This window comes from Muscardinus avellanarius (assembly GCF_963383645.1).
Source record: "Muscardinus avellanarius genome assembly, chromosome: 1".
Taxonomy (NCBI): Eukaryota; Metazoa; Chordata; class Mammalia; order Rodentia; family Gliridae; genus Muscardinus; species Muscardinus avellanarius.
Window position 1 is genome coordinate 191,468,952 of NC_137786.1, and position 23,354 is coordinate 191,492,305.

The 23,354-nt window shown below is 33.2% G+C and overlaps 1 protein-coding gene across 8 annotated transcripts in view; it reads right to left on the reverse strand.

The window, feature by feature from the left end:
- The window catches only part of SOX6 (SRY-box transcription factor 6), a gene marked incomplete at both ends in the record, with an annotated part of 599,473 nt that overhangs the window by 232,528 nt on the left and 343,591 nt on the right, over nucleotides 1–23,354 (reverse strand). For all 8 annotated transcript variants that reach the window (XM_080715779.1, XM_080715784.1, XM_080715780.1 and 5 more), the window contains one exon: nucleotides 19,746–19,835. In XM_080715779.1, the coding sequence (XP_080571905.1) occupies nucleotides 19,746–19,835 (90 nt within the window). The remainder of the gene's footprint in view (nucleotides 1–19,745; nucleotides 19,836–23,354) is intronic.

Here is a 23,354-nt window from a genome sequence, read left to right on the forward strand (position 1 = left end):
CCACGAACCTGTGATCCTCCTGTCCCCCAAGTACTGGGATTACAAGTATGTGCCACCACGCCCGGCTTGTTTTGACTAATATTTAACTACTAAAATTAATGTTTATCAGTTCAATGTATATTTTTACATATGTACTTACATGAAAATGTCCATGCTGTTGTTTTATGTTTCCAGTTTATGTAAATTGTATTATATGCTGGACATATAATTTTTATCTTTAAATTAACATCAGGTATTTAAATAAATGCTATATATAACTCTTATTTATTTTATTTCTATATTTTGACTGCTATTATAACCAATACTATGGTTACATTCACATATATGTGCAAGAATTTCTGTAGGTTATAAGTATATACACATAAAAATTGGGTTGCTAATTCACAGAGTACATGTCTCTTCACCTTTGTTAAACATAGTTGAACTGTCCTCACAGTAGCTATAGATGTTTGTACCCCTACACGGAGTTTATGAGAATTGTAGCTCCTTGCAGTTAATAGTTTGCCAGCTTTGTAGATATAAAATATCTCATTGCTTTTTAATTTGCATTTTCCTGTTTTTCTGACACCCTCTTCTGTGATTTGTCTATTTAATCTTAAGCCAGTTTGAATCTAATAAGCTATGTCAATTACATTTACTTTGGTGTTCTGACATCAGTGGCCAGGTCTATTCAAGAGCCTTTCATGCCAAAGCTAAGAAGCAGTACTCTGAACAAAGGAATGAGGGGAGTTTTCTTCTAGATACCACAGAATGTCTCAGGAGATCCTGAGAACCTTTTCATTTAAACCTCCCTCATCCTAGACTTGTACTTTTGTGACTTTGGTTAATTTGATTCCTGGACCTTAAATCTAGGATAAGTGATTCAAAAGCAGTACATGGAAGATAGATGTTAAAAAGGTATCACAATGATTAAAAAAAGTCTCAATTTTATGCACAGAAAGCCTAACTTGAATGAATTTAGGATATCAGAGAAAATGTTAGATATTTACTTATAAATAAAAATGCCTCAATCTCTTTCTCTGACTTTTATTCAAGTTGAAAGAAAAAAAAGAATGGTTAACTTCTTCCTGAGTATCTTTAGTATGTCTAATCTTTCCACCTCTATGTCTTTCCCTGTGTACATTTTTGCCACTCTGTGGCACAAATTTACACATACAAAATCTGTATTAAACACAATGAAAAATGCATGTGTAAGCATAAATGTGTATTAAACCATAATAAAAATAACATTCAAAACATAAAACTGCCTTGTTGACAGTTTGATGAAGGAAAGATAGATCAACTTTCCCTTCAGCCATTGGTAGAAATGAGAAAATTTTCAAGTAACTCAACAAAAACCAATATGCTTTACCAAACACATGACATAAATATGAGAAAAACAGATTTTAGTATAAGTTCAGCAGTTTTGTATAAAAGTTATTATCCACCCCACCAAGATTTTAGTGTATCTTCTTCAGTGGGACAAAAAGTTTGTATTGATTGCAACAATAGGCAAATCAGTTAAAAAATGATGAATACCAAATTTAAAACTAACTTCATATAATAGAATTCTTCCATCAAAATTCCACTTTCAGAAACCTAACTAAATTTAGCATAATGTTATATTTGGTGTCTTTAAAGTATACTATCATAGAGTCATATTGCTAGGGATACTTCTAAGTTAGAATTATCTAATTTTGATAGTATTATTTAGAACTATCTCTCTTTTTTTTTTTTTTTTTTTTTTTTTTTTGGTGGTACTGGGGTTCCTGGAAACCCTTCTGCCTCTGGGCTACACTCCTAGACCTATTTTATACTTTTTTTAAATTTGGAAACAGGGTCTCTCAAGCCAGCACCACTGGCCTTTTATGGCTTTTTATAATATATAACAATACTATCTAACAGAACTCTCTGATAATAGAACTGTTCTACATTTTTGCTGTTTAATATAGTACCCACTAACCAGAGATAGTAATTAAACACTTAAAATTATGTTAGTGTGACTGAGGAACTGAATTTTTACTTTGGTTACTTTTAATTCATTTCTATTTACTAAATAGCTTTATGTAGTTTGTAGCTTCAGTATTAGGCAACACAGATTTAGAAAACCTGTCCTTTTGTGTTGGGGGGGGCGGTCTGGGGATGGAACCCAGGGGCATTCAACCTCTGAGCTACACCCCACCCTATTTTTTTATTATTATTCTTTATTTTGAAACAGGGTCTCACTGAGTTGCAGAGGGCCTCACTAAGTAGCTGGGGCTGTCCGCGAACCCCAATTCTCCGGTCTCGGCCTCCCAAATGCTGGGATTACAGGTGTGTGCCACCACGCCCGGCAAAATCTGTCATTTTATCTAGCGATAAACATTGATTTCTAATTATACTAGCAGGTAGCCAGGACTGGAAATTTTTCCTTAAGAGGATTTTGTGTGTGTGTGAGTCTTGGGTGCTGACCATCAATTTTACTCCTGTTATCTAACCCACAGGTAATCAGGTACCTGCCTCATGTTTTTCTTTCTCCACTTTGTGTGCTTGGACATCTCTGCTTGATTTCGTAGAGCAACTCGCTTCCTAAATCACCATTACTCCCTGCTCTGGTGCTGCTAGTGTTTATTGTCTAAACTCTACTTCACCAAAAGGAGAGTTAATATTCACTTCCCCATTAAAGGCTTTAGCCAGACCTAAGATACTGTCTAACCTATGGTTCTGAGTCTACTCTTAGGATAGTTTTAAATGGAAACTATTCAAGATAATTTGGGGATATAATCCTCAAAATTATACTGTACTCTGTACATCCTAAAATTCAATACACATGTCTTTCTATAAGTACAAGATCTCCTTGCTATGACAATCAAAACAGAACAAAGCTAACTTTAGAAGTTTAAAATTTTCAGATATCAGAAATTATAGCAAGGACAGAAAGATTTTGAGAATCAAGGGATAATTATAATAAGGACAGAAAGGTTTTGGAAATCAAGTGGGTAATATATTCTAGTGAGGTAAGAATTATAACAGTAAGGGTCATTTTTAAGGGAGAGATGGCAATCTAAGTATTTCTCACAGTTTAAATTTAATAATTAAACACAGTATAATTTATCATTAAAATTCTATTTATGGCTCATAAGGTTTGTGATAAGCATGAAAATATATGGGCCACTATTCTAAAAGTTGAAAAACGCCAGAAGTCTAGCCAGCAATCAAAGTCTCTAAAGCTTACATCTTATAATTATTCTCATGATATATCCAAGTCCCCTGTCAAGTGCCTAATAAGCAGAGATGATTCACTATTAAAGTGTGGATCAGATTATTCTAGAAAGCCAGAACAGTATAAAATAATCTTTAACAGCAAATTATAAATCCCAAGTTACACTAATAAATAAGATCCTCAAACCAGAATAATCTCAGTTAACAAAAAAGGGGAAACTTACAGTGGAAGAGTTTGAAAAGGAAAGTACAGATACTAAAATGTGGAAAAGATTCCATAATTCTAAAAGAAAGCAAATTACACACAAATAGGAATGTGACATTCTCACAACAAGGATGATAATCACTGTTTTGAGTTGGTTTGTTTTTCAGGTTTTATACTCATTTAACTCACAGAGCAGTAGGAGAGATCTGAGAAGAACATGAGGAGATGCATTCCAGCAACATCTGGAGTGGATGTCAGCATGTTTTGCTGGAGTTTTAGTATCACAGAGTCGTTAACTCAAATCCTGGTGTGACCATTGTTATCTTGGTGTTTTGAGAAAATTGTCTTATATATTTTTGCCTCTTGTTCTCTATTTTGTGGAAGAACGACTATGATGCACAAATCCTCATGGCTTTGGTTTGAGGATTAAGTGAGATACAATTTAAAAAAGCACTGTGACATATAGTATTTGCCCAATAAATGTCCGGCCTTGCTTTTTATCAGCAGCCTCTTCTCTTTCTTCTCAGTAAGTCTTTAAAAACAAGAATGTTTCATGTCTGAGTGGTAGAAAACATGAGCTAATATAAACGCCACACAGCCTAGCATAAAGATGGGTAAACGATAAGCACTACAAAGATATTTGTGCATTGACTGACATTCTACAAATACATTCCTTCTTCAAAACAGAGGAATACATGAGATAAATTCTAAAAATCCCTTCCTCATTTTGAGATTAAAGTGCTAATAAGATCTTTTTTTTTTTTTTTTAGTGTCAACCATAGTAAGAATCAATTCATCATAAGAGGGTAAAAGAAGTTTCCTTTTTCTGGTCTTTTCTCCAGTTTTTCTTTATGAAATATGATATAGAGACTCTCATCAGAGATGTGTAATCTTAAGCAATTTCTTCTTTTTAAATTGAAAATAATCTTATTTCCTCCAGTATCCACTGTACCCCATTCCTCACTTCTAGTTCATTTGTTTCTTCAGTAATTCTTATACCATCTCAGATGAACTTTTATAAGTATTTAAAATATGGCCCAGGTACAGAATACCATATCAGGCAGTAGTGAGCTCTTCCTGTTATTCCTCACACCAAACTGAATGCTACACTGAGACAGACTTGGACAAGAAACAAGTATTCCAGTAAAATGCCTTTCAACATCCATCTGGGAGGGCAACCCTAAACCCTGATAGCCATGGCTAAGAAACACACAGTAAACAGTGAGGGTTAGAATGCAGCCATCATGCTTCAAGGCAAATGCCTATTGGCACTAAACTATACCTAGAAAAATAAAAGAGCTCCTTTCAGTAGCCAGTTAAAAAAGAAATCTGGGGACTCTCGATGGATGTGAAAGCCTATGTTTAAGCAAAACCACAGTGTGGTCGTGCCCATTTCATTTTCTTTAGCTTTCTTAATAAACTTCTATTTGTGCTCCCTTGATGTTACCAAGTTAAACTTCAGGGTCTCAGTAGGTTTTTCTACATTTCAGCATGGAAAAATTTCTATCCATATAGACTTATGTAAAGCACTCTTTGTATACTTCACTGTCTCTTGACATCTTGCAACCTGAGCACAACAGCTGCATATTTGAACAGTTGAGGTGGTTTTACTAACTAGAGTAAAAATGTGTTCCTGAATCCAGATTAAACAACTTTCTTCAAATGTAACCATATAAACTGTAAATTTCTATAAATGAAATTCAGAGTAATAAAATACTACCTATTTATAATATGATCAAAAGTATATCTCAATGTATTCCCAAACTAAAATAATAAAGTCTTCATTTAAGAAAGCTGTTTATGAGCCAAAATTAGAAATGCCTTATATTTGTAAAGATATGCATGAGAGTTCTTTTAGAATAATCACTCTCCTATAAGTAACCACACAGTTTCTAACAAACCTTAAAGTCAGACTGTTCCCAATAAAAAACTGGCATTTTTCTCCAATAATCTCTACTTCTGAATCTATAAAAAAAATAAGAGCCATGTGCACATGTATGGATTTGATTCCTTCTCTCCTCTTGCCCTAATTCTTGTGGCTTGGACCCATTCCAGATGTTCTGCCTTTCTCTGTGGTTTGTATTTGAGATCCCTTCTCCTGATTCATTGCATTCTCCTGATTGACAAACAGATTTAGATATGAAAACAAACAGTTACCTGCCCGTAATTGAGTTCTAACAGCTGCACTGTTGTAGCACTTCTAAAACATGGTGAAGGTGCCTGCCAGAGAAGCTTCCTGTTCAGTTCAGTTATGGAGGTGGGCAGTGGTTTGTGGTTTGGTTTGGATTTTACCATTTAGGAGTCTTTATTTTTCACCAAGATAATCAGTAACTTTCATGTATCTATGATCTACACATTTTACAAACTGAAGTGTATACATTTTATTATTTTACCCCCTACAAATTAAATTTAAATAAGCATACACCTGATTTTAAGATTCTTGATAGATATGCCTTTTAATTGAAAGCTGAATAGTCTTCAAAGAGAAATAATCACTTTTTTAACTAAATTAATGTGAAGCATAGCACTACTTCATTGATAGATTAAAATGTTAAACCAAAGCTAATAACCTAGTATTATATGTTAATAGTTTGTTTCATAATGTCAAGTGAATCAAGTGAAATATATCAAACTACTTATAATACAAGCTACTACTTATACACCACAACAATTGCAACTCCCTCTGCACATCAGAATAAGATACTGGGACTTAGCATTTTAAAATTCCTGTGGAAATCAAATGTATTTTAAGTATCAGCTCTGATTATTTAATCAGACAACTTGCATTTTGCCCTGGCTAATTTTAAAGGCTGATAATATTTTACTCATAAAAATAATTGTGCACCTGTTGTGATGGAAGCCTAGTTAAACAAATGTTAATAGGAATGTAACTCTTTGCTTAAATCTAAGAACACAGGTCTCTTATTATTGTATAAGGAACCTATGTTTAAAGGCATGTGATAGATACCACTTTAAATGTATCTTTTCTATAGAAAAGTATTTAAGAATATTGTTTAAAAATGTATAGCGAGGAGTTGAATGGGAACGAAAGCTGGGCGATGACTCCTGAGCAAAATGGATATGCAGGTCCTCCTTCACTTTTATTACCTGTCTTATTCGATTCCCTGACCAAATCATTTTAATAACATTGAACCATTTCTGTGAACATGTGTACTTTTCTCACTAGTTTATGATCAAAGGATAAAATGAAAAGTGGCCCTAAAGAAGCTGTACCCCTCTTGCACTTTTTTATGTTCAGAGCCTTTCACCATTAGAGATCTTTTTCAGTACCCAAATTCTCTGGCTTTAAAAAATGCTAGGCACTCACGGAAGAGAGACAAAGAGCTGTTCTCTATGGTTTCTGTCATTTTGTGCAGACTTTCTGAAAGCTACCAACTTGTGTCTATTCAATCCATTTCCAAGTATAATCAACTCCTAAAAGCTAAGAAGAGGCTTGAGGAAAAATAATTTGTCTGAAGTTAAACTAGCAAAATTTTGAGCTCAGTTACACCCATCTCTTATTGACTTTCCTAAGAAGTTAGCCTTACATTTGGCCCATCCTCTTTAAGGTTATATTTAAGAGGTAATTTTATTTTAAATTACCTAAACTTTGGAACCCTATCCTTTACAATGTCAGGCCCATACTAATTTTATCTTGGTTAGTGTGATAGAAGTTTACTACCAGAGTTCAGAACATGAGTGCATTTTTAAAATGACCTAAATTCTCTGTAGTTTTCTTTTTCAATAGTTTAATGCAGACATTTGGATTGAAGGGGAATCACAAATAAACAGAATAATTGCATCAAATTTCCTCAGTGCATTAAATATGCACTCAGTGGTAATTACCAACAGTAGCAACACATTTTAAAATGTAGAGAATAATGTACAATTTATGCTTATTTCAAGGTCCTTATTCATAAAAACACCATTTGGATGAAAATATACACATTTTATTAAGTGGTTAGCCTGGCAATTTTTTTTTAATTCAGACAAATGACCTAAATACTAAAAGTGTGGGAGGTCTAGCAGTATGTGCCAATTCTTTAAGTGACACAGCTACTCACTGAAAATTTGGTAAGAGTTGACTCTCGACTAAGGAAATACCCAGGGCACACCCTTGCACCCAGGGTGCTAAATACAGAGCATTCCTGGGGCTATAATAGCACAAGATTAATACTATCCTATGTATTCTTCTTCCGATAATCATCTGTATATATTACCACAAATGTGTATTTTAAAACCATATTCACGCATTCAAGTGAAAGAATCTAAAGTGAAATAGAGCAAATTAATGCTAGTATATTTAAATGCTTTCCTGCTCTTCTGTGTTTACTAACATCCCTGTATTAACTTTTAAAATAAATGCATACAAAGTAAATCTTACCTATCACAGTTATATTAAAAAATCATACCAACTGTGTTTAGAAATGTTACATGTGATTATCTGATTTTAACAGAAAGATTTTAAGTTTTAGCAACCACTATAATAAAATGACAGAACCAAAATTATATGGAAAAATTTCTTATAGGTTTAGGTAAGACAATCTGACCTGTACCTAAGCCAATTTAATAATACTATAAGGACTTGGGAGACATAATGTTATATAACTTATCTTTTATAATAAGATAATATTAGCCTGTCTGAATAGGCTGATATTCACCTCCCCTACCTTATCTGAAAAATGCTTTAATTATAAATTGAGTATAATTCTTGGTTAGGCAAACATTGTCAACATGAACTATACTGTAAACCTGACATGTTTAATAATACCTATTTCTGGGACTGCCAAATTTTCTTCTTAATAACACATATGAAGTTAAGCCAAAGTCCCCATTTCTCCCACTATTATCACAGAACTCAGAATTTAGTTTATGTGTAGGGAGGCATTTTCGCTTAATACTAAGCTATTTTCATTTCTTTTATGGGGATAGGAAAATGTTACTAAAATGAGATTGAATGTACCACCCCAAAATGTTGTGAAAGCAGCATTCCAAGTCCTAAGAGAAATCTCTTTCAGTTCCCCACTCCTGGATGGTGCTGCTCTTCTTTTGCCCTGTCATCCCACTATGAGCCCTACTCCAATCCATATGTTGTACTAAAGTATGGATGAATAGATGAATGTTTACAAATACTTCCAATTCTGAGTTTGTCCATAATAGTGAAATAAAAATCATTTGTTTTCAAAGAATACTACTTACTTTTATAGAGAAAAGTTCCCTCATCAGCCTAAATCTAACACACATCATTAAAGCTCCAGTATGTTTTCACTAATTCCACACAGGAGGATTACAGATGTCCTGCTAGCTACCATTTCCTGGTAAGCAATCTGAATGGCTTCCAGGAAATCGCTAATGACCTTCATTTTACTTAAAATCTAGGCTGCAATTAGTAATAGTTTTTCTTTTCCATGCTGGTTATAATGTTTATTTTCATCATAGCAATCAGGAAGAAAAAGGTAAAATAACTTGTTTTCATATTATATCAAAATATATTCTTTGTATTTTGATATATCACCAAAGGGACTAATACATATTTAATGTAATTATAATTGTGTAAGAATACTTTGGTTTACTTCTACCCAAATTTGCCTCCTTTTCTACCCTAGTATAGAGTTAGTGCTAAAATTAGCCTTTTAAAAATGGAATCAATAAGAATATTTTATAATTGGTGATTATTTTTACATATAAGAACATTTTATAATTAAAACTTTCAAAACCAGATATGATTTTGAAGTTTTATGTTTTTAATTATAATAATTAACTACAAAAAAGAAGTTTTAGATTCTTATTCATTGAATTTAAAATAAGATTATGTGGTCAATGTAATAACAACAAAGAATAATTTTAGCCAGTGTTATATTTATAACCAGAACCTGTTATTAAACTTCAGTATTTTCTTTTATGTAAACATTGATTTCACTAATTAGATTCCACTGATCTTTTCCCTAACATATCGATTTCTTTTAATCCCAACAGTTAACAATGATTCTAATGTATCATAATACTTTAGACCTTAATCATATAGTAGGAATTTTTGCCGGTAGCTTTTGTTTGAATTTTAATTAAAAAGACCTTGTGTCTCCAACCTCAAGTGGGGGGAGGTTTTAATTGCTTGTATGTATATCACACAGACTTCAAAAGAAGTAAAAGATGTTTATAACAGAGAGTACAAAGGAGAGCTTTGAAATGTCTACATTCATGCAAAGTGGTATAATTTAAAAAACTATGGTTGTTCCAGTGTTATAATGCACATATATATTTATTAAACTAGCCACAGTGTGCATTTGTTAGTAAAAAGAGTCTATGGTTTTGCAATAATTACTATCGATTACGAGACGATCAAAAGACTATGTGAAATGGACAAACATGTTATTTGGGGGGAATATTAAGTTTCTACCTTAGTAATTTGCTGTGTGATTTAGAGCAGGAACTTTTCTGGATATTGGAATCACCATAGAGAAAGTAAGAAGCTGGATTACATAAGATGCAAAACACCTCCAGGTCGAATTTGCTGAGCATTTATAATTATAGATGCTACTATGAAATTGTCAAATTACCCAAACAAATATTCTGCTATGTTTCTTCATACAAACAAAAAGTGAGAAAATAACAACTGTGCTCTCAATCTCCTTCACAAACTAGTGTCTAGAGCAAACAGCATTCGTCTTAAAAATTACAATATAAATTTTCAAAATACACAAAATCTGAGTATTGGAAGATTGAAATTTGAACCCCTTTTTTTCTAACAAAAGAGCAAAAAAAATAACCAGGTATATAAAATTTGCTGACTTTATTGGAGTTGAAAAGTGGAAGGTGACTTGCCTCTAAGCATTTCCAGCTTTAAGTTCCCCCAAATGAAGAAATTATTATAAATTTATAAGTGAAAATTCAAGAAAAACTCATTTGTAAATGAATATGCAAAATGTATAGTCAAAGCTCTTGTAAAACTACTCTTCTGTGATTGCTTATGGCAGAAACCAGCATTCTCTGTGAATTACTATTCCTAAAAGAAAACCCAGAATATTCTTTATCAAAGGCAATGTATGCAATAAATAATCAGGGTTCTTCTTTTTTGGCAGAACCCAGGGACATTATACCTCTGAGCTACACCCCTAGTCCTATTTTTTTATTTTTTATTTTTATTTATTTATTTATTTATTTATTTATTTATTTATTTATTTATTTGCGGGTCTGGGGATGGAACCCAGAGGCATTTGACCTCCAAGCTACACCCCCTGCCCTATTTTTTTTATTCTTTATTTTGAAACAAGGTCTCACTGAGTTGCAGAGGGCCTCACTAAGTAGCTGAGGCTATCTGCAAACCGTGATCCTCCAGTCTCAGTCTCCCAAATGCTGGGATTACAACCGTGTGCCACCACGCCCGGTTTTTTATTTTTTATTTTGAAACAGAGTCTCACTAAGTTATAGAAGGGCCTCACTAAATTGCTGATGCTTGCTGCAAACCTGCAATCCTCCTGTCTTAGCCTCCCAAGTACTGGGATTACAAGCATATGCCACCATGCCTGGCTTAATCAGGATTCTTAGATACAGTTTAGGTACTACATATAAAAATGAGCAAACTAGGCAAGAGAATTGTCATAGAACACTAATGCCACGGCAATGCTGCTAAATCATATTTGACCCACTGGTGATAACAGCACTGCTTATGTTACTTCAAGAATAGCCTACAGCCAGGCGTGGTGGCGCACGCTTGTAAACCCAGCATTTGGGAGGCTGAGACCTGAGGATTGTGGTTCGCGGACAGCCTCAGCTACTTAGTGAGGCCCTCTGCAACTTAGTGAGACCCTGTTTCAAAATAAGGAATAAGATATAGGGCAAGGGGGTGTAGCTTGGAGATCAAATGCCTCTGGGTTCCATCCCCAGACCTGCAAAAAAAAAAAAAAATACCCTACACTATTTGACCTTCAAAGATCTATCATGCAGACAAAGAAAATGATGTATTTGTGCTCTCCTCAAAATATTTATGTTGGAAATCAAAAGCAAAACAAAACTAGGTTCTCATTGGCACTTAGTAGCCACTTAGTATTACATTAAATTCCCATTTTAAATTCAATATCAGCACCAAACATAATCATGATACATTTGTACTATTTGATGTAGTACAGTTCCTAATTTTTCTTCTTTTAATAACAACCCTAATAAAGTAACAGAGAATGATATTTCCTGCCTTTGACAGTGAATTATGACAATGGTGTTTAGGATGTAGAACCAAAACCCTCAAACTTATTAGTTGATTAACTATAACAATAATTATGTTTCAGTAGTGGCTCTGACAAACACTGGGAGTCATTTGTAGAATATTCCATTTTTTAAAAATTTGTTAAAAGACTCATTTTTCTAAGCTGTAATAGAGTATACCTATAAGAATATCTACCTTGATCCCTAAATGTATATATTGAAATACTTAATCATAAATAACCAAGGAAAGAAAACACTATTTTACTTATTTGGTTCATATCACATAATTATTTTTTTGTCTCCCTTATCATCTGTGTGTTTGACAAACATGAGCACAAACAGTTTGTGCTAACTCAAACAACCAACATTACTGCTTCCCTGGCACACTGCCCAGGGAGGCGCCTTCACACCATAGAGGAGATGCCAGCCACAGCACAGAGGGGCTTGTAGGCTAAACAAGCAGGCTGCCTAAGAATCTCTCCAGTGAACCACAGAAGCTCGGCCCCATCCATGGTGACAAAGGATGAATCCACAGGCTCCAGACATCATTTAAAACGTCACCACTGAATTTAGAAACAATGCAGTCAGAAACAAAACAATTCAGAAACAACTATGGTTTCTCATAGCAATAGCTGTTCTAGCAATTTAACTTCTTTGATAGATTTGAAACAAACATACACTGATACAGATGAATGATGGGCCCCATCAGTACTTCTATCTTAACCTTTTATTTTCCTACCACATTTCTCCACCCCTTGTTCTCATTCAGCCATAGATCAAGATTAGTACTTTACAGAAAGATATGATGTTACCTGTATTCACTCCTGCTTTGACACACTATAATATTTATATAGAAAAATATAAACATGGAAATATTTTAGTTTAGGTATTATGAGAGAAAGGAAGACCCCAGAGTCTATCTTCCTCTTGCTCTCACTGAGAATGATAAGGCTTTGAGGGATTTGAGAACCATTCTGTATTATATCAAACAGATTTTAGAGATCAAGGCAAACCCTACCTCCACAACTTGTACTGGGGGCTGAAATCAGGGGCACTACCTTGAGCCACATCTCTAACCCTATTTTATTTTTATTTTGAAACATGAGTCTTACTTAATGAGTCAAGATCCATTTTTTTAAATATTGCTCTTATCCATTCTATGGCTCACACTTTACTCTCCCTCCACTATCCACCACATAGAAATTTCCAATGATAGTGACATAGGCTATATTCCCATTCTTTTTTAACTTTACTTCACTCTAAAATCCTAAAAGAAGATATAAAAGAATGATATGTAGATGTATGGTGGCACATGCCTGTAAAACCAGTACTTGGGAGGCTGAAATGGAGGATTGTAGGTTTGATACTGGCCTCACAACCTAGCAAGACTGTGTTTCAAAATAAAAAATAAAATGGCGTTGGAGGTGTAACTCAGAGATAAAATGCCCCTAGGTCTAATGCCCAATACTACACACACACACACACACACACCCCACTATGCAAACATAGTTAAGTAAGAAAATAATGTAAATGTTGAATATTCAGAAAATTATGACAGTAAGAATTCTAAAAGCATCAAATTATGGGTTATATAAAGCTATTTCTAGAAACATAACCATGACCAAAGTGCCTGTATTATTAAAAGTTTTGAATGAAATATTCAACATAGGAAGCTAGAAGATATCAAGAGCAATAGAAAAAGTAAAGGAGAAAAACTAGAGAAGATAATAAAGGTAAAATAAGACTAATTTATATTCTGAAAAGCAGCAAAATTCACACACAAAAAACAAAAACCGAATCCTTAGAAGATGAAGGGGTAATAAAGAGAAAAACAGTAGCAAGTAAAACTGAAAAAATAAAAGATACAAATATGCAAAGTTAAAAATCAAATATATGATAGTAAGTAAGTAGAAGGCATAAAATAAGGAATACTGCATATTAAAATCAATATTTGGAAAACTTATGAAGTATATAATTTTCTAGGCAAAATATTTTATGATAAAAATTATCTAAAGACAGGTAGAATATTTTTAATAGTATCCCCAAAGAAACCTCTATGTCTATCTCTTTCATGAGTATATTATTCAGAATTTTTAAAAGTACATAATTAACATATTGTAATTTAATATATTGGCTACAAAAGGAGAGAGTTGGAAAATGCCACTATGAATACTGGAACTAAAACTTAACAAATATGGTACAAATAAAGGAAAGCACAAATTAAACTTATTTATGAGCAGATGCAAAAAGTAACTGTAATATGAGCAAATAAAATTATGCAGTATATTAAAACAAAACCATACCATAACCAATCACGCTTTCTATAATAAATTTAAAAAAAACAGTAAGATATGCTACAAAATATAATTAAATTTCTCAGAAACTCCTAATGGACTAGATATTTTTATTGATAAAAGATAGCTTAAAATCAATAGCCAAAAGAATACTTAGTGTAAAGTATTAAATACCATACATTATACATTAAATCGAGGCCTTTCCATCTTCTTACGAATGACATAATTTTGTTCTTTATTGCTGGGTAGAATTTCATTGTGTGTATTTCCTGTATTTTGTAATCCATTCATATGTTGATGGAGACCTAAGTTGGTTCCATAGTTTGGCTATTGTGAATCATGCTGCTATGAACATGGGGATGTATATGTTACTGTAGTTCTCTAATTTCAACCTTTCCGGAAAGATACCCAAGAGTGGTATAGCCAGATCATATAGTAGATCCATTCCCAGTTTTCTAAGGAATCTCCACACTGATCTACATAGCAGCTGAACTAGTTTGCACTCCCACAAAGATTATGTTAAGTGAGATTAGCCAAGCACAGAAAGAGAAGGGACATATGTTTTCTCTAAGATACTCTAACTAGAGAGTATGTGGGCTACCAGAGGGGCTCCAGATAATGGAGGAGATGCTCAGTGGAGCCAGGGAGGAAGGTTAGGGAAGGAAGAAGGCTGAGGTTCATTAAAGGAAGTGCTACCTGTGAGGATGTGTATACATGTGAATATACCACTGTTAACCTGGACACTCAGTATCAGGAGGGAGAGAAATGTGGGTGTGGGGGGGCACCAAGTACTGTGTGAATATATGCCCTTGTCAACATGATCTACATTATGATGTGTGACTATGATGTATCAATAAAATATATATAAAAATAAACACTAAGTCAAAATATCTGTTATTACCTATATTATTTAATATTATTCTTGATATTTTAGGTAATGTACTAAGGGAAGAGGTAGCACAAAGAGACATACATATCAGTTGAAATATGTCTAGACCTAATAAGTTTCAGAAAGAGGAACATTATAAAATAAGCTAGTAAAATAAATAGGCAAAATTCACTAGCATTTCTAAATATAGTAAAAAAATGAAATAAAGAATACCTCATTCACAAGGGCAAGTAAAAATACTAAAACATTATGGAGAAAACACCAAAAATTGTGCAGAATCCATATTCAAAAAAATAAAACAGTGGGGTGTGGTTGAGCACACATGCAATACCAGTACTTGGGAGGCTGAGACAAGAGGATTGAAGGTTCACGTACAGCCTCAGCAATTTAGCAAGACACTCAGCAAAGTCAGGCATGGTGACACAGGCTTGTATCCCAACGCTTGGGAGACTGAGACAGGAGGATCGCGCAAGTTCGAAGCCAGCCTCAGCTACTTAGTGAGTCTCTCAGCAACTCAATAAGACCTTGTTTCCAAATAAAGTATAAAATAGGTCTGGGGGTGGAGCTCAGGAATAGAAAGCCCCTGGGTTCCATCCCTAGTACCACATACCCACACAGAAAAAGTAGAAAGGGCTTGGGGCTATAGCTTGGAGGCTTAATGTCCCTGATTTCCATCCACAGTAAAAAATAGTAATAATAATAATAATAATAATAATAATAATAATAATAATAATAATAATAGTCAGGGACATATACGTGTTAAATAAGTTATTTTAAATAAAATATTCAATAATACAAAGATGACAGTTCACCTTTTACATGCCTCATAAATGTGACACTTTTTCTAAAAAAATTATTTTGGGATTTTAAGTAACAAGTTGATAAAATAAATCTCAGATAAACTTTAGAGAAGTATGAAAATACCGTAATTAAAAATTATGAAAGATATTATAAAGTTACAGTGATTAATAGGATATAGTACTAATAAAAATTTAGATAGAAAGACTAATAAAATAGAACCAAATGCTGACAAATATATTTCAAATATATTATCAGAATGTAATGAATGATTCCATTTCAAGTCAGAGGGGATAAAATGGATTTAATAATTGGTGCACAGATACTTGATTAACTGCTTAAGAAAAAATAAGTTAATCCTCTAGTTGACATTATATATCAACGTATATTAAAAAAAGAAATAAAGAGTTAAATGTTTAAAAATAGAGCTAACTAATTGGAAGAAAATATAACAATATTACCTAAAATCAGGGTGGGAGAACTTTTCTAAACAAACAACAACAACAACAACAAAAAACATAAAATGGTATGAAAACACAACAAACCATAAAATAAAGAAAATGTCAAAATGCAACATAATTGATAGAGTTTAGTACTACTAAATTATATATTAAAATTTTGCATAATACATGTATTTGTTGTAGTTATTACTGTAAGAACTAGACAAGTCATTTAAAGAAAAAATGCTCAACCAACATAGATATGCAGTTCACAAAGGAAGAAACATTTAAAAGCAAATAAGTTTGTGTAAAACTCTTTATTCTTACTAATAAAGAAGTTCATATTACATCAGCAGTTATATTATTCTATCCTCCTATCAAACTGGCAAAATATTTTTCACCATTGAGGGTAAAAGAATAAGAATTTGCAGATACTGCTGGTGAGATCACACAAAACTATATAGTCTTCCTGTAAGAAAATGGGCAATATGATCCAAACATCTTTTTAAAAACGAAAAGCTCTTTGGCTCAAGAATTTCACTTGCAAGAATATTTCCTAATGAGACAAACAGTAAAAAGAAAAAGACAAAATGCCTTTTTACTGACAAACAAAATACCCCGCCTAACTGTTAAATAAAAGGCTCACTTAAATTGAGAAAACCTCTCTTTATGCCATGATTTCTGTCAATAAAAATATTTTAGATTGTGTAATCACAGAGAAAACCAAAATATATCATCAAGGATAAAGATGGTTTATATAAGAATGATAGAAAGGTGATATCAATGTTATAGAGGAAATTATATATATATGCATATATACAGAATGTAAAATTAAAAGCATATACAATAAGATACACACAGAATTAAAGGATAATTTTGTTTTCTTGTGTTTTTTGTTTCCTGCAAATAAATATTTATGAATTTTGCAATCAGGGAAAAATAACACCTATTAAAATACAAAATGTTTTAGATATATTAAATACTGATAACTTATAGTAGTCTGTATTTCTCAAAGTTATAATTTAGATCACTTTAAATCTTCAGAATAATGAAAACAAATTTGTATGGATAATAACTGGTCCAGTCTTACCTAGAATAAATATTTATTTTTATTTTAGTGAGTTTTGACAGTATTTAAGTCTATTTGAATATCACTTTAAATATTTTTCCATTTTTAATACATTACTGGTATATTTTCTGTATAATATATATAGTGACAAAATATTACAATGTAAGAAGAGACAAATGTACAATAAATTAAAATGGGAAATTTGGTAAGAATATTATCTTTTCTGTCCATAAAACCCAGAATAGCACACAAATGAAAGTTCACACTTCACAAAAAATCCAGGAAAAAAGTCAAAGTATTTGAAAAGCATCATTTTGCATGTATTTCACCTTTGAGATTTATTTTGAGAATTTAAGACCTGCACTATTTGGGTATTTAAAATTTATAATTAGAATTAAATATAAAAAAGATGAAATGTCTGGGGCAAAAGATACCTTAAAGTATAAAGTCAATGTTGAGACGTAACATAATAAATGTTAGTTTCCACATTACTAAGAGAAAACAAGGCCCCCATCATTCATCCTGCCAAAAGCTTGCCTTTGCATAAACCATTTTCTGTTCTTACTGTTATAAAAACCAGTAACTTCAGAAAGGGAAGAAAACACAGAATGACGTGCAAAGTAGCACACACCATGTTATTGCAGCTGGATAGAGAATATGTCACTAATGACTTTCTTTCTAACCATCAGTTATAAGTTGAGTTTCCTTTTTTCCAAAATAGCAAATGGCCTTTATGAGTACAAAACAGAAGCAGTGAAATTCAAAATAATACTCAATTTTCACTTGATTTTGACACTGTATTAGTTAATGGAATGAGTTATTAATTATTCATTGGGAAAAAGATGATTTTCTGTTTTCTACAATTGAGTTCAACATATCAGGCCTTAACACTATACCATTTATCCATCATAAATCCAAAATAACATTTTCATCAAACACTTTTTGAGATATTATCCACAATCAACAGATAGATTAATCTACAGTTGTGCAATAAATTAAGAAAACTAATGTAATGAAGTTCTCAAATTGTTAGTACAAATCAGAGTGATAATTGTCAGGGAGGACTGATGAATTAATGAATGATCATGGATTTCATTCACAATACAAAAAACAAGGGATACAGTGAATTGTCTCTGTAAATTAATCGATGAGACAGTTTATTTAGGCAATAAGAATTTTGTGTGTATGTATCAGACCCAGAGGGTATTCTACCTCTAAGCTACATTCTACCCAAGCCCCTTTTTTATTATTATTTTTTGTTTCAAAACAGAGTCTTGCTAGGTTACTGAGAGTCTTGCTACACTGTTGAGGCTGTTCTCAAATCTGTGATCCTTCTGTCTAAGTACTGGGATTATAGGCATGTGATGTGCCACCACACCCAGTTCATAACTTCTTGAGTAACACAACTTTTAGAGTAATAATACTGGAATAGAATGGGATTGTCTGTTGCTTAACGAGTTTATAAATAATAACACGAATCACATAGATTCAAAAATAAAGATGTAAGCCGGGCATGGTGACACATGCTTGTAATCCCTGCGCTTGGGAGACGGAGACAGGAGGATTGTGCAGGTTCGAAGTCAGCTGCACTGGTTTAAGAGACCCTGTTTCCAAATTTACAAAAAAAGGTATAAAATAGGTCTGGGAGTGTAGCCCGGAGGCAGAAGAGTTTCCAGGAACCCCAGTGCCACAAAAAATAATAAATAAAAATAAAGATATTCATCTTCATTTGAGTCAGAGATCATAAAGTGTTAACTCCTATGAAACCTTTTGACATTAATCAAACTACGATCCTATGGGCGTATCAATAAAAACAACTAACACAACCTACATGTATGAGTCCTTTCTTAAGTGCCAGGTACTATAGTTCTGAGAATTTTATATTAGCTCTCATGTGAGCCTATGAAGTAAGTACTATTCTTACTTCTATCTTAGATGTAAGAAATAAGGAAACATAGACAAATTCATTGGTTTGCCCAAAACCACACATGTAGTTAAGTAACAGCTAGGATATGAGCTAAGGTAAAAAGTTTTCATAAGAGCTGGGAGTGGTGGCGCACGCTTGTGATCCCCTTGCTTGGGAGTCTGAGACAGGAGGATCTCACAGGTTCGAAGCCAGCCTCAGCTACTTAGTGAGGCGCTCAGCAATTTAGTGAGACCCTGTTTCCAAATAAAATATAAAATAAGTCTGGGAGTATAGTCTGGAGGTAGAAAGCCCCTGGGTTCTACCCTCAGTACCACCAAAAAAAAAAAGAGTTTTCAGAATCCACCCATAAACCACTACTATATCCAATATATTCTTTCAACTATTTTAAAGGTGCTACAGATAACCTTTTTAATTATAAATTAAAATTAATAATTTAGATTATAAGTTGAGCTGTTATGGTTTTAAGATAAGTAATAATATCTTTAAATTAAATTGCTATTCATTTTTACATATATTTTCTTATACTTTTTGTTAAGTAAATTTATGAAGCAGTATATCCTATATGTCATATGAGCATAAATTTAATTCTATAAACATTTCAGGGATACATTATGCATTTACCTTCTCATATATCATCAAGTACTAGAGGTAAGAATTTAGTGTTCTAGTACATAATATCAGGAAATATATTGCTATACAAAATAACATCTGTGCATTGATGTATTTGGTATTTTTATAATGTACCTTTAATTTCTCCAAGAAGTTCACTGGTATTTAATCTTTCCATTTTTTCCTTCCAATCTTTTGAAAGTAGTTTTTCCATGCAGGAGGAATCTATAAAAATATAAAAATAAACATTAAAAATTTATGTATATTACAAAATCAAAAGAGGAGTGTTAAAGAAATTCTTTTTTAAATTTTTTTATTGGCGCACTGTATTCATATATCATAACGGGACAAAAACTTGTGTAGACATACATGCACACATCGCCCAGTCAGCCCCTACCCAACCCCAACCTCATTCCCTCCCCACCCTTCCTTCCCATGCTTGGCTTAGTGGTTGACATCTAATATTATAGCAATTTATCCAAAATTAACAATGATAATCTCACATAACAGATTAAATTCTAATTTAAAAATGTACAAAGCTATTTTGCTACTGTTGTTTTTAACTCTGAGATATAATTATGTTATTCTATTATAAAATATCACAATTGAGTTTATTTTTCTCAGAAGATGATTTAAACTATTATCCATTAGATAAAGGGTAATTCTCAATAATCTTTTTGTATCATAATTCTACTAATATTTAATAAGCATTTATCAATTTTTAGACTGCTAGGACAGAAAAGAGGGCTCTGTCCTATGGATTTAAGCTCATATGATATTCCTTGTAATCAAGGTGATAGTTTAAATCCAAGAAACATTTATGTGCTGTGTAAGGAACAATGACAGATCTTCAAAGGAGAAAAGGCCAATTCAAGTCCAATTCTTAGCTCTTGAAGAAGAAATACAACTCATTTAGGCAAAAAAGAGTGAATGAAGTCAAGATGTCCTCTGTCCCCTAGTAATCATAACTGCTATAACTTTGGTATTCTACCAAAGTGAGACATTATCAAGAAAATTTCTATTTAAATGTTATTTGCCACACTGCATTTCTAAATAATATACTAGATGTTAGGGAGTGATTATATTTGTTTTTATAAAGATTACACAAACCCAATCTTTAGAACATTTTAATAATTACTAAATCTTTCTGTGTGATTTTTCCCCCTTTCTAGTCAGATGAATTCGCAACTGGGGCATCTGCTTCCAACTATTTCCTTATGCCCTGTAAGCCTCAAATCTTAACAAATAGGCCACGTTTCCAAAAGGGAATGCAGATTTAAATACTAAATCCTTAGTGCAAAGCATACTCCCACTAAACTTTAACATTCCAAGTGTCAAAATTCTGATAACTTTCTTTTTAAATTATATTTAAAATGGTTATTCCAATTCCAAATGCCTTTTCTCTCCCCTATCAGTACCTATCTCTTTAGCATTTTCCCTTTCATTTTTTTCTCCAGCTTCTAAATCCTCCTTGAATTTTTCAGAATGACAGTTAGGTCAAGATGGCTCTAAGGGGCTTTAGAAACTAGATAAGCTTTAGTAAAAGGCAGTGATCCTCGCTTAAGAGATGAGCGGACCATTGCATGGTTAGAAAGTATTGGTGAAAAAAACAATTAACATTTGCCTGTGACATGATCAATCAATCAAGGAATGGATAAAATCCAGATCAGTGTGTTGTGAAATGGCTGATGAAGAAATACCATACTAGCTGGCTATCACAGAAGCTGAAAGTTTTTCTAAATAGAAGTCAGCTTGACTTATTAAGTGAAGGCTCCCTATCCTTTCCCTTCCTTTTTTCCTTCTCTCCTTCCTTCCTTCTTTTCTTCCATTCCTTCCTACTATTTTCTTAAACTTATCAAGTGATCTACCTCTTTGCTTCAAAATTGGGTTCTGAGTGCCCTTCTAATGGGACCTATGTCCATATGTATATAGTCAGGCTGTATTTAACGGACAAAATAGCCTCCTGCTACTTTTTATTTCAAATTGAGAAATGAGGTACATAGGCCGGGCGTGGTGGGCACGCTGACAATCTCCACGCTTGTGATCCCCGCGCTTGGGAGGCGGAGACAGGAGGATCGCGCAGGTTCGAAGCCAGCCTCGCTGGCTTAAGAGACCCTGTTTCCAAATAAAAATATAAAAAATAGGTCTGGGAGTGTGGCCCGGAGGTAGAAGGGTTTCCAAGAATGCCAGTACCACAAAAAAAAAAGAAAGAAATGAGGTGCATAGTTTGTTTTATGCCTATATTGTTGTTAATGCTAATATGATTACACTAAGTTTGAGAGTAAAAAGCAAATCTTGGAAGCCATGCCTTGTCAGATTATACTCGCCCAGCCCTATATTTTATTCTTTATTTTGAAACAGGGTCTCACTGAGTTGCAAAGGGCCTCACTAAGTAGCTGAGGCTGGCTGCGAAAGGCAATCCTTCTGTCTCAGCCTCCCCAGTGCTGGGATTAAAATTGGGCTTGAATTTCTAAGAAAGACTGATATAATATTAGATTATGGATAAGAAAAATCAACAGGAAATGATGAATTTCATATTCTACCTAATTTTCTTACTTTTTTAACCCTTTTGTACATGTTATATTATTGTACTAAACTGATGTTTACTGATAGAAATTTATGTAAAAGCATAAATTGGCCGGGCGTGGTGGCGCATGCTTGTAATCCCCGCGCTTGGGAGGCTGAGACAGGAGGATCGCACAGGTTCGAAGCCAGCCTCAGCTGCTTAGTGAGGCTCTCAGCAACTTAGTGAGACCCTGTTTCCAAATAAAATATAAAAAAAGGTCTGGGAGTATAGCCTGGACGTAGAAAGCCTCTGGGTTCCACCCCCAGTAGCACACACACACAAAAAAGCATAAATTGTTTGGTTAAATTTTGAGTTGAGAGCATATATTTTAATAGTCAAAGGCAAAAGCCTAATTTATTAGTAATGATCACAAGTTCAGAGCAAGTCCATATATATATATTAGAAATATAGATATATATAAGATGTAAAATAGACTAAAATATGTCTCTTGTTTCTATAAATATAATTGAAATATTTCAGAATTCCAAGGAAATAATGCTGAAACTTTATGGGAGAAAAACAGAACTATATGAACAACAGAAACATATACTTCAAACATAAATCAAACCAGTGAACACAGCTTTATATAAAAGCTACTCGATAATAAAATGGTTAATAACTTCAAAGCAGTTTGCATTCTATTAGAAAATTAATCCTTCCTGTAATGCTGAATTAATCTAGCTACATGAGTTCCTACTTGAGTAGAAGAAACTAAGGAAAAGTAAGGCAGCCTTGGCATGACTAAATTTTCATTTACAACCACTGATTGATTGCCTTTATCTATAGGACAATAAAAGCCACTATATACAACCTTAACATTTAATCTTAATTCTAAGAGATTCCAGGAAGACTCAAAACTATAAAAGTCTCTTGAAAAACTCTTGGCTTTCTCCTTTAATTATCTGACTGCCAAACCTCAAAGGACACAATGCAATTCATGCTAAGCATTCTCCATATTGTAAGAAAGCAAGAAAGATGAAGGGAAAGCAGGCCCAAAGCAGCAGTGTCACCAGATGCCTTGTAGGAAGACAACACTTCTACCCCAAAAGAGGAATCAAGTAATAGGTACAAAGTTACAGGCGAAAAGTTTTATTTTTAAATTCCCTACTCCACTAAGGACTGTACCAATTTATACGCAATGTTCAGGCGAGGATGCAAATTAAAAGGAGGCATCCCTC